Source organism: Nomascus leucogenys, chromosome 5, assembly GCF_006542625.1.
Source record: "Nomascus leucogenys isolate Asia chromosome 5, Asia_NLE_v1, whole genome shotgun sequence".
NCBI lineage: Eukaryota > Metazoa > Chordata > Mammalia > Primates > Hylobatidae > Nomascus > Nomascus leucogenys.
Window position 1 is genome coordinate 10,603,322 of NC_044385.1, and position 13,372 is coordinate 10,616,693.

At 40.2% G+C, this 13,372-nt stretch overlaps 1 protein-coding gene across 6 annotated transcripts in view; it reads right to left on the reverse strand.

Moving 5' to 3' along the window:
• Positions 1-13,372, reverse strand: part of RYR2 (ryanodine receptor 2) — a 787,631-nt gene that overhangs the window by 254,500 nt on the left and 519,759 nt on the right. For all 6 annotated transcript variants that reach the window (XM_030812625.1, XM_030812626.1, XM_030812624.1 and 3 more), the window contains 2 exons: positions 12,020-12,228; positions 9,498-9,672 (listed from right to left, as the gene is read on the reverse strand). In XM_030812625.1, the coding sequence (XP_030668485.1) occupies positions 9,498-9,672; positions 12,020-12,228 (384 nt within the window). The remainder of the gene's footprint in view (positions 1-9,497; positions 9,673-12,019; positions 12,229-13,372) is intronic.

Sequence of the window (13,372 nt, forward strand, 5' to 3'; positions counted from 1 at the left end):
AGAACAGGGAGAGAGAAACCCAACCCAAGAAGTCATCAAGGAAAAGCCCATTTCTCCATGTGGCCAGGAGCATCTTAAGCCATTCACTGCAGGACTCTTCCATTCCCAGAGGTCACAGACTTATCCCAAAGATGCGGGCAGGAAGAGACGCTGAGGGAGAGTATGTGCCCCCACTCCCACCACCTTATCAAAACTGCAGAATGGGTGAGAGACTTTAACAAGTCTCCAAAATTACCTCCAAAAGAGGCATTGCAAAATAAGTCTCCAAAAAAATAATACCTCCAAAAGGGGCATTGCATCAATTCTGGTTCAGAAATGTTTTGAAAGAAATTCTCTTGTGTTGGCTTATGTTAGAAGATGGGAGGGAGACTTCCCTTTGGAAATAGGCTTCCAGAGAAGGCGGCAATGGGAGGCACTGAAGGACTATGTAGGATATGAAGCAATCGAACACTAGGGAGTTGGAGAAGACAAAGAAATACAGAGAGGCCATTCATTCGAAGCCACTCATTTTGCTTGGGGAGTTCCCCTACACACACAAGGCACCCTGCTCATAAAAGAGAGGATACTACTATGACCTGTACCTCAGCCATTTTTTTTTCTGTGCTAAAATGAAAACCTTGTCTCATTTCATCCACTTGTGCTTGAGATCACACCCTCTTTCACCTTATCAGGAATTTCAGTAATTATCTCCTCTCAGACTCATACCTTTATCATCAATTTCTCCTCTTCTTACTAGATCAGTCCCAAAAGCTCTAAAGAGACGATCCTGTTTCTTCTTTAGGAATTTCAGAACAGGTGTGGTGGCTCACACCTGTAATCCCAGCACTTTGGGAGGCCACAGCGGGCAGATCACCTTAGGTCAGGAGCTCAAGACCAGCCACCAGCCTGGCTAACATGGTGAAACTCTGTCTCTATTAAAAATACAAAAATTAGCCAGGCATGGCGACATATGCCTGTAATCCAAGTTACTTGGGAGGTTGAGAGAGGAGAATCACTTGAACCCGGGAGGTGGAGGTTGCAGTGAGCTGAGATCATGCCACTGTACTCCAGCCTGGGCGACAGAGTAAGACTCCATCTCAAAAAAAAAGAAGAATTTCAAAATGCACAGAAGTGGACCGTGGATTACTGATAACCTTTTGTTCGTGATACACTCTCATCATCACCTGTTTTTATTTATTTAGTTGGTTCTTTTAAAAATACTATAAGTATCTACCAACCTATTGCTCAACAAGGCTGAGTTCCTTCTGGAGGCTCTGCAGTGAACCCACTTCCTGACTTTCTTGTCATTAGGTCTCTGGCTTTCCCTGACTCTCAGATCGATCGATCTCTCTCTCTCTCAAACACACACACACACACACACACACACACACACACACACTCCTACTTCCTTCTTATAAGGATCCTTGTGATGACACTGGCTTCCCAGAAAATCCAGGTTAATCTCCTCATTTCAAGATCACTATCTTAATCACATCAACAAAATCTCTTTTGCTATGTAAGGTAACTTATTCATAGATTTCCAAGAGTTAGGCCATCAGTCAACATCTTTGGAGGACATTATTTGGCCTACCATAGTTATCTTTTGGGACTTCTTTCCTTTAAATATCCATGTTGTCATTTGTTACTGTAGTTTCCAGTTTATTCATCCATCCTGTGTGCTTTCGGTTGTATCCTGGCTTTGGCAATTGTGAACAGTGCTCCTACAACCATTCTTGTACATATCTCCTGCTGTTGAGACACATTAGTGTAGCTAAAAAACTGGAGTAGAATTTCTGGGTCATGGGTATGTGAATATTCCATTTTCAGAGATCCTGTCACACTGTTTTCCAAAGTGGAGAGACCAATTTGAGCTCCTAAGAGCAATGTAAAAGAGGTCCTATGGGTGCACTGCTCTCCAATGCTGAGTATTGTCAGGTCTTTACAAACGTTTGCCAACAGAATGGATGTAAAATAGCATTTAATTATGAATTTGCATTTCCCTGATCAATAATAATGAACATCTCTTCAAACGTTTATTGTCCCTCTAAGTTGCTGCTTCTATGAAATACCTGTTCATATCTTTTATCATTTTGCTTGATTTCAGAAATTATATTTTCTTAGCACTAACATTTTTTAGTTGTACACATTGTGAATAGCTTCTCCCCATTAATACCTGACTGTTTTTCTGCTTCCTTTAAGGCTTTTTTTAAATGAATGTTCTTAAATTTGTCTGTATACTCCACCAGTGGTTTCAAAGTTTTGCTGTTGACATTTAAGACCATTTGGAGTTCATTATCATATATGGTGTGAGGAAGTGACCATCTCATATTTTCCATACAGATCCCCATTTGTCACAGGCCTCTCTTCCCCAACATACTGACACACTACCCCATCACGTTCTATGGCATCTGTTTCTATATTGGTTCTATGTTTCTGGCATCTCTCCTTTATGCCATTTGTCAATTTGTCTATCCCTACAACAATACCACTCATTTTAATGACTATAGCTTCACAATAAATCCTGCTATCTGGTAGGACATGCATCCCCTCACTGCTTTTAGACAGAAGATATTTTAGCCCTTTACACTTCCATGTACATTTTAGAATCATCATATCAACTTCCATAAAAACACTTGTTGGTATTTTTATTTGAAAAGTCTGATCGACAGATTGAAGCTATAGATCACTTTTGGAAGAATTAATATCTTCAGGCTTTTGTCTTCTCCATGAACATAACACACCTCTCATTTATTTGGTAATAAGTCTCTTAATAAAGTCAACCATCTCTCAATAAGTTTTAATAATTTTCTCAGTAAAGGTATTATATACCTTCTGTTAGAGAGATACTTAGCTTCTGCTGGTCTCTGATGCTACTGTAAATGGTATCTTTAATTTACTTTTCTTAACTGCTGCTAGAATAGAAATTCTACCTTGTGAAACACTCCAGCTGTTCCTGGTAATGTGTGTAGATTCTTTAGGGTTTTCTCTGTAAATACTTACATTGTCTTCGAATAATGATAAATTTGTCCATTTTACTCCAATTCTTATCATCTCCAGTTTCTTTTTCTTGTCATATTACAACTTTGAAAAACAATTTAGAAAAATCTTTTAGCACAGGAATAAGTTGTGGTTGCTAAAGTACTGAAAGGTTTTATAAGTGCTCTGTAATTAAATTTCTCATATAACTAGCCGGTCTCTGTGTCTGCGTCATGCTTGATATGGCATGTTTTGCCATCTTCACAATTCCTTCTTACTGTTACAGAGACAGTTAGCTCAGACAAATATACATTGGCTAGTAAAGTAATGAAAATAATTATGTGGTAAGATGGATGGAAATTTATATATGTACGCTGGGGGTGGGGGAAAAGAAGAGAGATCTCAGGCCTCTATTACACCTGTTATTGTCCCCCAACTAATGCGATGAGGATCACCTCCACTAGGCTCTTGAGGAATTTGTATATAAAGGGATGCTCCATATAAAAATCATGGCTTTAATATAAAAAGCCTCGGTCCCAAAACATGATGTGGAATAATCTCTGGTTTTGGTAAAATGCAGTAGACCATAGACGTGTCAGGAGAGCTCCTCCTAGGTTCTCGGTATGGAGGAGTATCATAGCTTGATTAGCTACTACACCTCTGTGGGTAAAAGCTGCAATGTCGGCTAAGTTATCAGGCAGCATTGCTTATAATAAAAATGGCTCCTGATTAGGTAACCACCTATGAACTCACTAAAAACACTCCTGTTGGAAGAGGAATCCTTGGGACTGCCCTGCCGGCAAGTCATGATTCCTGATCTGTCTCTAAACAGACTGGTGTCATGGGTGGTCTTTGATAGTCTTACGAGTCTGAAGGTTCGGTTAAACCTAAGAAAGCCCCTTGATTAATATATCGGTTTTCTATTGCTATGGAACAAACTACCACAAACTTCGCCATTTAAAGCAATATTCATTTCTTATCTCATAGTTCTGTAGGTCAGAGGTCCAGCATGGTAGGGCTGGGTTCTCTGCTCAGGGTTTCACGAGGATAAAATCAAGATGGTAACATGGGCTACATTCTCATCTGAGGGTTGGAGTCATCTTCCAAGCTCCCTGGTTATTGATGGAATTTGGTTTCTTGGGCTGTAGAACTGAGCTGTCTTGGTTTTTGTTTGTTTGTTTGCCAGCTATGAACTTGGGGCTGTTCTAAGTTCTCAGAAACAGCCTGCAGGTTACCACCATGTTGCTCTCTCCATACCACAGCAGTTTGCTTCTTCAAGTCCAGCAGGAAAATTTATCTCATATTTTGTATCTCTCTGACTTCAGGAAGGGCCCAATCCCTAAGGGCTCATCTGGTTGGGTCAGGTTAATCTACTTGATTAACTCAAAGTAAACTGATTTAGTGACCTAATCATGAGTGATATACCATCATATTCACAAGTTCTGCTGACACTCAAGAGGAGAGGGTTATATAAGATGGTGTGTACACCACGGAGAAAGATTCCTAGAAGCAATCTTAGGATTCTGTCCTAAGAGTGAACACTGCAACCTCTTTCCCTGGGCTTCCTTGATCCTGATTTTGAATGGTTATCAGTCCAATGGTGAGAAGAGACAATAATTCATGGAAAAACTTAAGCTCATCAAAAACTGCTTCCACACATGCCCCACACTCACTATTCCTTTGTTGACATAACAGTCAGAGGGGTCTTTTAAAAGTGATGATTGAAGGAATCCTTTTGCCTTCCTCAAAGATACTCTGAAGAGATTTTTAAAAAGCCAAAGAGAAGGGAGAATCCTAACAGAGGATCTGCCACATAGACAATGCAGCTTTTAAACCCTGAAATTCTAGTGGAATTTCACTCTAGCTTAACAATGCTCTTGATCTTGACCATGTAAGTGTGGTTTTGAGGAGGAGCTGAGGGAATGAGAGTCTTGCTCCTTCTACCGGAGACCAGTGTTTCTGTCATTTGGTTTTCCTTATCCAGTTAACAGATGAGTTTCCTGAGGGATGCTGCAGTCCCTATTTGAGGAAGAGGTGTGAAGCCCCTTAGAAAAGCCCCAACAGTATCTTTTTTTTTTTGACGGAGTCTCACTCTGTTGCTAGGCTGGAGTGTGGCAGCACGATCTCGGCTCACTGCAACCTCTGCCTCCCAGGTTCAAGCCATTCTGCCTCAGCCTCCCGAGTAGCTGGGACTAGAAGTACCTGCCACCATGCTAGGTTAATTTTTTGTATTTTTAGTAGAGACAGGGTTTCACCGTGTTAGCCAGGATGGTCTTGATCTCCTGATCTTGTGATCTGCCATCTAGTTCTGGAAGAGGATAGGGTTCTTCCTAGCAGCACCTTTATGGAACAACCCTACCCTCTTCCAGAACTAGGATGGCCATAGCTCCACCTGGATTTAACTGGATGGCCATATCAGTCTTTCAAAGATGTTTTTGATTTTCTTTTTGATAGTATGTAGAAACAACTTATACTGGTCAGCAAATCATTTCAGTTGAATAAACTATGCAATAGATAGACAGGTCAAAATATACTTGGCCATGTTGTCTACTAAGCTGACAAGACAGGGATCTACAGCATGTGTCTGTGTTTGTGTGTGCATATATACACATACATATGTATGTGTGTGTGTATATCTCCATGGATAATAATTTCTACATTTATTGATCTTACCACATGCTTTAATAGTCAATGTATAAATGACTGAGCTTTCTTTGTAGCAATAAGAAGAGATTAAGAAGATGGTTAAAAATGGCAAGTCGAACATGATACAGACATAAAGACAGGCTAGGTGTAAGAAAAATTTAAAATAGACCACTTATAAATCCATTTTAGTACTTTAGCAACCACAGTATGTTACTGTGCTAGAAAACCCTAAATAAATAGTTTTTCAAACTGGATCCTTTGAACTCTAGCTATCTCAAGGCTAGCTCCCAGTAGTGACAGGTAAATTAAGGAGCTTTTTTTTGGGAAGCTATATAAAGTCAATTCGGGAGAGGAGGGATGGGGAAGAGATATTCCAGTACCAAAAAGCATTGAAAAATCATAGGCATGGATAAACTCTGAAGTCCTTTCTATGGTAGAAAATGTAGATTCATGACTGACCCCTACAAAGTTACTACTTAATGATCATTGCTACGTAAAGCTTATAACCTGCCTTGAAGACCAAAAGCAGGTCCTCCCAAAACCTCTAATAAAAGCCCAGCAACATCAACCACAAAATTTCAGATGATTCATCAAAATCCCACGTTAACTCTGTGCTAGAGATACCCATACAAAGTTCAAGTCAGTTTTTAAATTTTAAAAATTCTATGAAGTACAGAGTCAAAAGTCAAAATTGTTCAAAACCATGTGCCACGGTGACACACTTCAGAGCCTATCTCATTATTGCAATGGTCATTGGTCTATGTGACTGCGTGGTACCACGAACATTTGTTACGTGCTTAGATGGTATGGATGAGCATTCTGCAAATCTGTGTGCATTATGCGAACCACGTACCATACAAACAGAACTCACACACGTATTTAATTTTTTTTTTAACATCCAAAGAAAGGAAGCATAGCAGTCAAGTATTTTTAAATGAAACCAATTAAAAAAAATGAAACCTAGGTCACATCCATAGTAGCAGCCAGTGTAGACAGATAGATAACACCAATAAAAAGCCTTCCTCCTACCTTCCCACTAATACTTTGACATCCCTAAAAATAATACCAGAGAAAGGGAGACAGGTAGGGGAGGGTTAGAGCACTAATTTCACCACTCAGAGATAAGTATTCAAAATAGACATTAAGGGTATAAAAATAGTTAGAAAAAATGAATAAGACCTAATAATTGATATCACAACAGGGTGACTACAGTCAGTAATAATTCAATCATACATTTTAAAATCACTAGGAGTAGAATTGGATTGTTTGTAACACAAAGGATTAATGCTTGAGGGGATGGATACCCCATTTTCCATGATGCAATTGCTACCCATTGCATGGCTGTATCAAAACTTCTCATGTACCTCATACATATTAGACTTACTATGTATCTCCAAAAAGTAAAAATTAAAAATTTTAAACATAGATATTGAGTTACACAAATGTAAAATTCCTATGATTTTTGCAAATCTGTGTTAGGGAAATGATGTTCATACCTGCTCAAAAGCTAGCTAAATGAATGAATATAAAATTTAACACAAGGAATGAACTAGCTAACATTTTGAAGATCAGTGACAAATTTATATAGACTATTAGAAATAGGCCTGGTGCAGTGGCTCACGCCTGTATTCCCAGCACTTTGGGGGGGCCGAGGCGGGTGGATCACCTGAGGTCAGGAGTTCGAGACCAGCCTCACCAACATGATAAAACCCCGTCTCTACTAAAAATACAAAAATTAGCCGGGCGTGGTGGCAAACCCCTGTAATCCCAGCTACTTGGGAGGCTGAGGCAGGAGAATTGCTTGAACCTGGGAGGCAGAGGTTGCAGTGAGTCAAGATTGCGCCATTGCACTCCAGCCTGGGCAACAAGAGTGAAACTCTGTCTTAAAAAAAAAAAAAGAAAAGAAAAGAAAAAGAAATACTGGTTGAGGTAGGTATATATCTCAAAATCCAAGACTATATATATGCAAATATATAGACATTTTTATATGCAAATCCACACGCAAATATATAACAGGATATATTCAAAAGCCATTTTGAAAAGAAGTGTTGGCTTATCTTTGAAATAAGGTTATTATTATTATTTTGAGACAAGGTCTCACTCTGTCACCCAGGCTGGAGTACAGTGGCACAATCACAGCTCACTGCAGCCTCGACCTCCCTGGGCTCGAGTGATCCTCCCACCTCAGCCACCTGAGTAGCTGGAGCTACAGGAAGATGCCACCACAACTGGCTATTTTTTTTTAATTTTTGTAGAAACAGTCTTGCTATGTTGCCCAGGCTGGTCGCAAACTCCTGGGCTCAGCTATCCTCCCGCCTTAGCCTCCCAAAGTGCTGGGATTACAGGCATGAATCACCATACCTGGCTGAAATAAGATAATTATATAATTTTTATCAGATATTGTCTTGTTTATATGCTCCAGAGTAACACTATCCAATAGAACTTTCTGTGATGAGAAAAATATTCGCTATCTGCATTGTCCAGCAGGGGCATCCCTAACCACCTGTGGGAATTGAGCCCTTTAAATGGTGGCCAGTGTGACTAAGAAACTCAATCCTTAACTTTTTAAAATTTAGGCCAGACATGGTGGCTCACGCCTGTAATCTTAGCACTTTGGAGGACTGAGGTGGGTAGATCACCTGAGGTCAGCAATTTGAGACCAGCCGGGCCAACAAGGTGAAACCCCGTCTCTACTAAAAATACAAAAATTAGCTGGGCATGATGGTAAGCACCTGCAATCCCAGCTACTTGGGAAGCTGAGGCAGGAGAATCACTTGAATCCAGGAGGCAGAGGTTGTAGTGAGCTGAGATCGCGCCACTGAACTCCAGCCTGGGCGACGAGAGCAAAACTCTGCCTCAAAAAAAAAAAAAAAAAAAAAAAAAAAAATTCAAACTAACTTAAATATAAACAGCCCCGTGTGGCCAAGGCCACCAAATTGGGAGTGCATGTCTGAAGAGTAAATGTCTTCCTTGGTTCACCAACACCTTCCTTTTTTTTTTTTTTTTTTTTTTGAGACGCAGTCTTGTACTGTTGCCCAGGCTGGAGAGCAATGGCGCGATCTTGGCTCACTGCAACCTCTGCCTCCCAGGTTTGAGCAATTCTCCTGCCTCAGCCTCTCAAATAGCTAGGATTACAGGCGCATGCCACCATGCCCAGCTAATTTTTTGTATTTTTTAGTAGACACGGTCAGACTGGTCTCGAACTCCTGACATTGTGATCCGTCCACCTCGGCCTCCCAAAGTGCTGGGATTACAGGCTTGAGCCACCGCGCCCGGCCCGCCCTCCATCTTTACAACTCTGCTCAAAGGCTATCTCGGCACCCCACAGGCAGCAGCACGTGCTCCCTGCATGGTGCTTCCACAGAGCTTTCTGCACTTCTCTGTCTTAGAACTTAGCCACTAAACAGAAACTGTACAAGTGTCAACCTCCCCTGGCAGGTAATCTGTAATCTATACAAAGATAGGACAGTGTTTCATTCATCTTTGTCACCTCAGCATCCAGCAAAGTACCTGATGCATTGTGGGTCCTCATTTCATTTTTATGAAATGAATAAACAGAAAGAGGCTCTAGGCAGCTGATGAAACAGGGAAGTTCTAAATGAAAATTTAACAATGATGGAAACCTATTCTTTTATCTGCTATGTATTTTCTTATTCATACTCATAAAAGGCATTTCAGCCTTCTAGAAAGCCTAGCTAAGTCGTATAGATAGCATTTCTAATAATGTTATTTCAAGGACATCTGATCAAGTCAGTCACAAGGCGCCCTCACGATTTACAGCTGCAACTCATCTGCTCACTCACCCTGAAACAGAAACGCCTGGTTAGGAAGCCTCAGAATGAAAGCTTCATTGTGCGGCAAACTTAAAAAAAAAACACAAAACATAGTAGACTTACCATCGCCAACATCAAAGTCCTTGAAAGCCAGTTCTGAACCTGAATCATCCAGAAGGATTTCACCATTCAGTGTGAACATCATGGTGTGTTCGTTCATGTCAACCATACACCCCACGACATCGCCTGCTTGCCAAGAGCGCCCATAGTGTTCATTGCCCTGATGCCACCGCTGGGCCTATACAGAGGACGGAAAAGTCCCTTGTCACAGACTAAGCCAGGAAAATAGCACCCACCCACCACTCTCTCACGACTTAACAGCAGCCCCTTCTATTAACACAGCAGTAGGAGAAACTCCAGCTGGCATATCAGTCTACTGCAATGTCCTAAGCAAAATGGAGCCGTCTGGAAATTCTAAATCCCTACCTAATATTAACATGGCATATTATTGAATCTTGAAAAAAATCCAAAAGCTATTTCATGATTTTGAGAGCTTATTATTTTAAAAATGTAACCTCACATACTTTCTACTGAAAGAAAACTTATATGCCTTTAGCATGTATTATTTTTCTGCGACAATGAATGTTTCCCAGAATATGGTTTGTTTTTCTCTACTCCCACAAATACAAATAATTATGAGCTAGGGAATCAAGCTGGGCATCTGTCATTGAAAATGATAGTGTAATTTTCATCTATTTCAAAATAAAATTTCATTCCTTAGAACCAATGGCACAGATACTTTAACAAAATGGAAATCTAGAAGCATTTCAGTTACATGCTAAAAGTAAAAAAGCTTCAAATCAAACCTAAAAATATCCTTAGGATATCTGCTGAAGTAACAAGCCAAAAATTGAATATAGATGCCAACCTTTTTTATATATACATAAAGTGAAATCTCATATTGTAAGTACATTTGAAACATAGTTTTGATAAATGTGACTTTTGGATCTACAAGTATATTCCACTGATTTATAGGTACACCTGAGTTATGTGAATTACCTTGTCAGATGAATCTTTTGACTTTTTCTTAAGCCTCACCTTCATTGTGAATTGGTATGTTACTGGACAGAATTGCCAATGCAAAGCAATGACATAATTCTTCTCAATATAACACATTGTCTTTTTTAAAAAGTTTATGTCAGGTATCAAAAGGCAATAAAGTGCCCAACCCACTTACCTGGCTGTGGTGTTCTCCTTCCTACCCCACCCATCCCATGCCTGTTCCCAAATTGGGAGTATCCTTTCTTGCCTATCATTTGATTGGGAGTAAAGGTTATTTTAACTTCCTCAGGATACTTCCTACCCTGGTTCATTACATCTGATCTTCAGGAGGTATAAACCTAAAGCTGCCTTTTATCTGTTATTTTATTTTTTGAAGTTTAAAGTTTGCTAATTCTGACCCCACCCAAAAAAGTATTAAAATTTTCTATTTGAAATTTAAAAAAAAACTGGATTCAGGAAATGTGATGTTTCAGAACTAAGTGGGTCAACTGCCCTAATTTCAAGCCTAGAAATGCTTTCCTACACAGGACATTTCACACCAAGAAATATCCAAATGTTAAATCTCTTCATGATTGCTTATTTATTCTAATTTTATTTTTCTTGGTTAAAAAGTAGCTTTTTCCCCCATATGTGAAAAGGAAAATAAATTCACTTAAAAATAAAAAAATAAAAAGAAGACTTTTAAAAAATCTATGATTTTACCAATCAAAAGTGACTATTATTATCCTATTGTGGCTATAAGCATATATACATTGTTGTTGTTATTATTTTTTTGTTTGTTTTGAGACAAGGTCTCACTCTGTTGCCCAGGCTGGAGTGCAGTGGTGTGATCACGGCCCACTGCAGCCTCGACCACCCGAGCTCAAGCGATCCTCTCACCTAAGCCTCCTAAGTAGCTGGGACCACAAGTGTACACCACCATGCTTGGCTAATTTTAAATTTTTTTTTTTTGTAGAGACAAGATCTTACTTTGTTGCCCAGGCTGGTCTTGCACTCCTAGCCTCAAGTGATCCCTCCGCCTCAGCCTCTCAAAGTGCTGGGATTACAGGCGCCTGGCCCATATTACTGATCAAAATATTTTACATGTGTAAAACAATCTTTAAACATTTATAAATATATAAATATCAAAATAAACACCTGACCAGCTTCCATCCAACTTAATAGAAATTACCAATAATGTTGAAAATGAAAACCATTTGTGATTATAAACAACACTGCTTTAAGCATTGTAGCTATTAAATGTTTATACAAACATACCACTAATTATAGCCTAAAGATAAACCCCTGATATGGAATTGCTATGTCAATGTATATGCATTTTTCCTCTATATATGTATCTTTAACATTTTGATAGACAAAGATGATTTACCTTTTTGATAACCATGGAAAAGCAATGTCTTACTTGGTGAATTTCACTGTATTCATGGATTGTAGGGAAGGGTTTTGAGACTATGAGGACAAAAGCTTTCCTATGAAATATTTTTCCACGTTTGTGCTGGTATTGTGATGCTACCAAGAGGAAGAGCAGAGGTGATGAGCCTCCAGCATGTACAGATGACTGGTACAGGACAAAGTCCACTCACCTTGAAGCCATCAAAGGCAAAGGCACGTTCATCCGAGCCAAGCTCCTGATCCGGTTGGCAACCAGGCCGACTCCAACCAACCCTCATGTCTCCAGCAGTGACCGTCTCAAATTCAAAATACCACCGTCCGGCCTTCACTGCATAGGTCTTCTCGGCACGGAAGATTCGGAACCTTTCCCCAGTGCCACTGCACACTTCGGCTCTGGCTGCTGGGAAATGGACAGAGATTTCTGGTGGTCATTGGATGGGGAAGTGAAAGAGAAGGAAAGATATCATCAATAAAAGAAGGAAAGATAAATCATGACTTTAGTAATTCAACGTGCAGCGATGATGATAATGATACCTTCTTATCTTCTTTCCCATTTTACCAAGTGCTTTCTGATCTAGGATCAGCCACTGTCAGAACAGCTGGGTGAAGTGGAAAGGGTCAGGGCTTGCGCTGGAGAGACTGGGGAATGAGCCTCTTGCTGCCAGGGTTGGTGGCGTTCCCTCCACCAGCCTAATTTTCAGGAGGGAACGACTTTTCTGTGGAACAAAACCCAAGTGCCTTGGTGCTTTGGTTGTGGAGGATGAGATAGAAAGAAGACAATAAGAAAAAAGATCCGAACTGCTCTGCATAAGAAATGAGTAGACATTTATGGGTGAGAGAGAAGAGGGAAGATGAAGCAAGGAAGAGAAGAGAAACAGAAATAAGGGAAAGTTGTAAACAGTAGAGAAAAGTAACAATAGTATCAATAGTAAAAATTTCCCTACAGGATGGTGATGGCTAAGGAACTCAAATGTGATGCAAAATTTTTCCATTCTCGCATACATCTTCACTGTGATCGGCTATACATACAAATGCTGTATTTAAAAGATCGGGGGAATAAAAATGAAAAGGTCAGCATCCAACATTAGGACCAGTGTGATGCAAAAGGGGGAAAAGTATCCGTAGGAAATGAGATATGGGTGAGATTGAGAGAGAGGGGGGATTGAGAGAGAGGGGGAAGCCTCAGAATGAGGAACCCAGAGCCAGAATGAGGATGAGAAGGTAAGTCCTTCTGAAATCACAGGGGAGGGGAATGAGTGTTCATTGAATTGCTGTCTCGAAGAAGGTGGTCACCTCAGCTAACATCCAAGTTAGATGCAGAGGAGGAAATTTCAGACTCGACCAACATCGCACAATTAAAAATGGTGGAATTTGGGAGCTGCTTCATGTTACAGCCCCTCTTCGTCCTACTTTGCCTCCAATAGCTGGCACAGAGTTACTAGATACTGGTTAAATGCTAGTTTTCAGCCAGGTGTGGTGGCTCACAGCTGTAGTCCCAACACTTTGGAAGGCCAAGGTGGGAGGATCGCGCCTGGGCAACATAG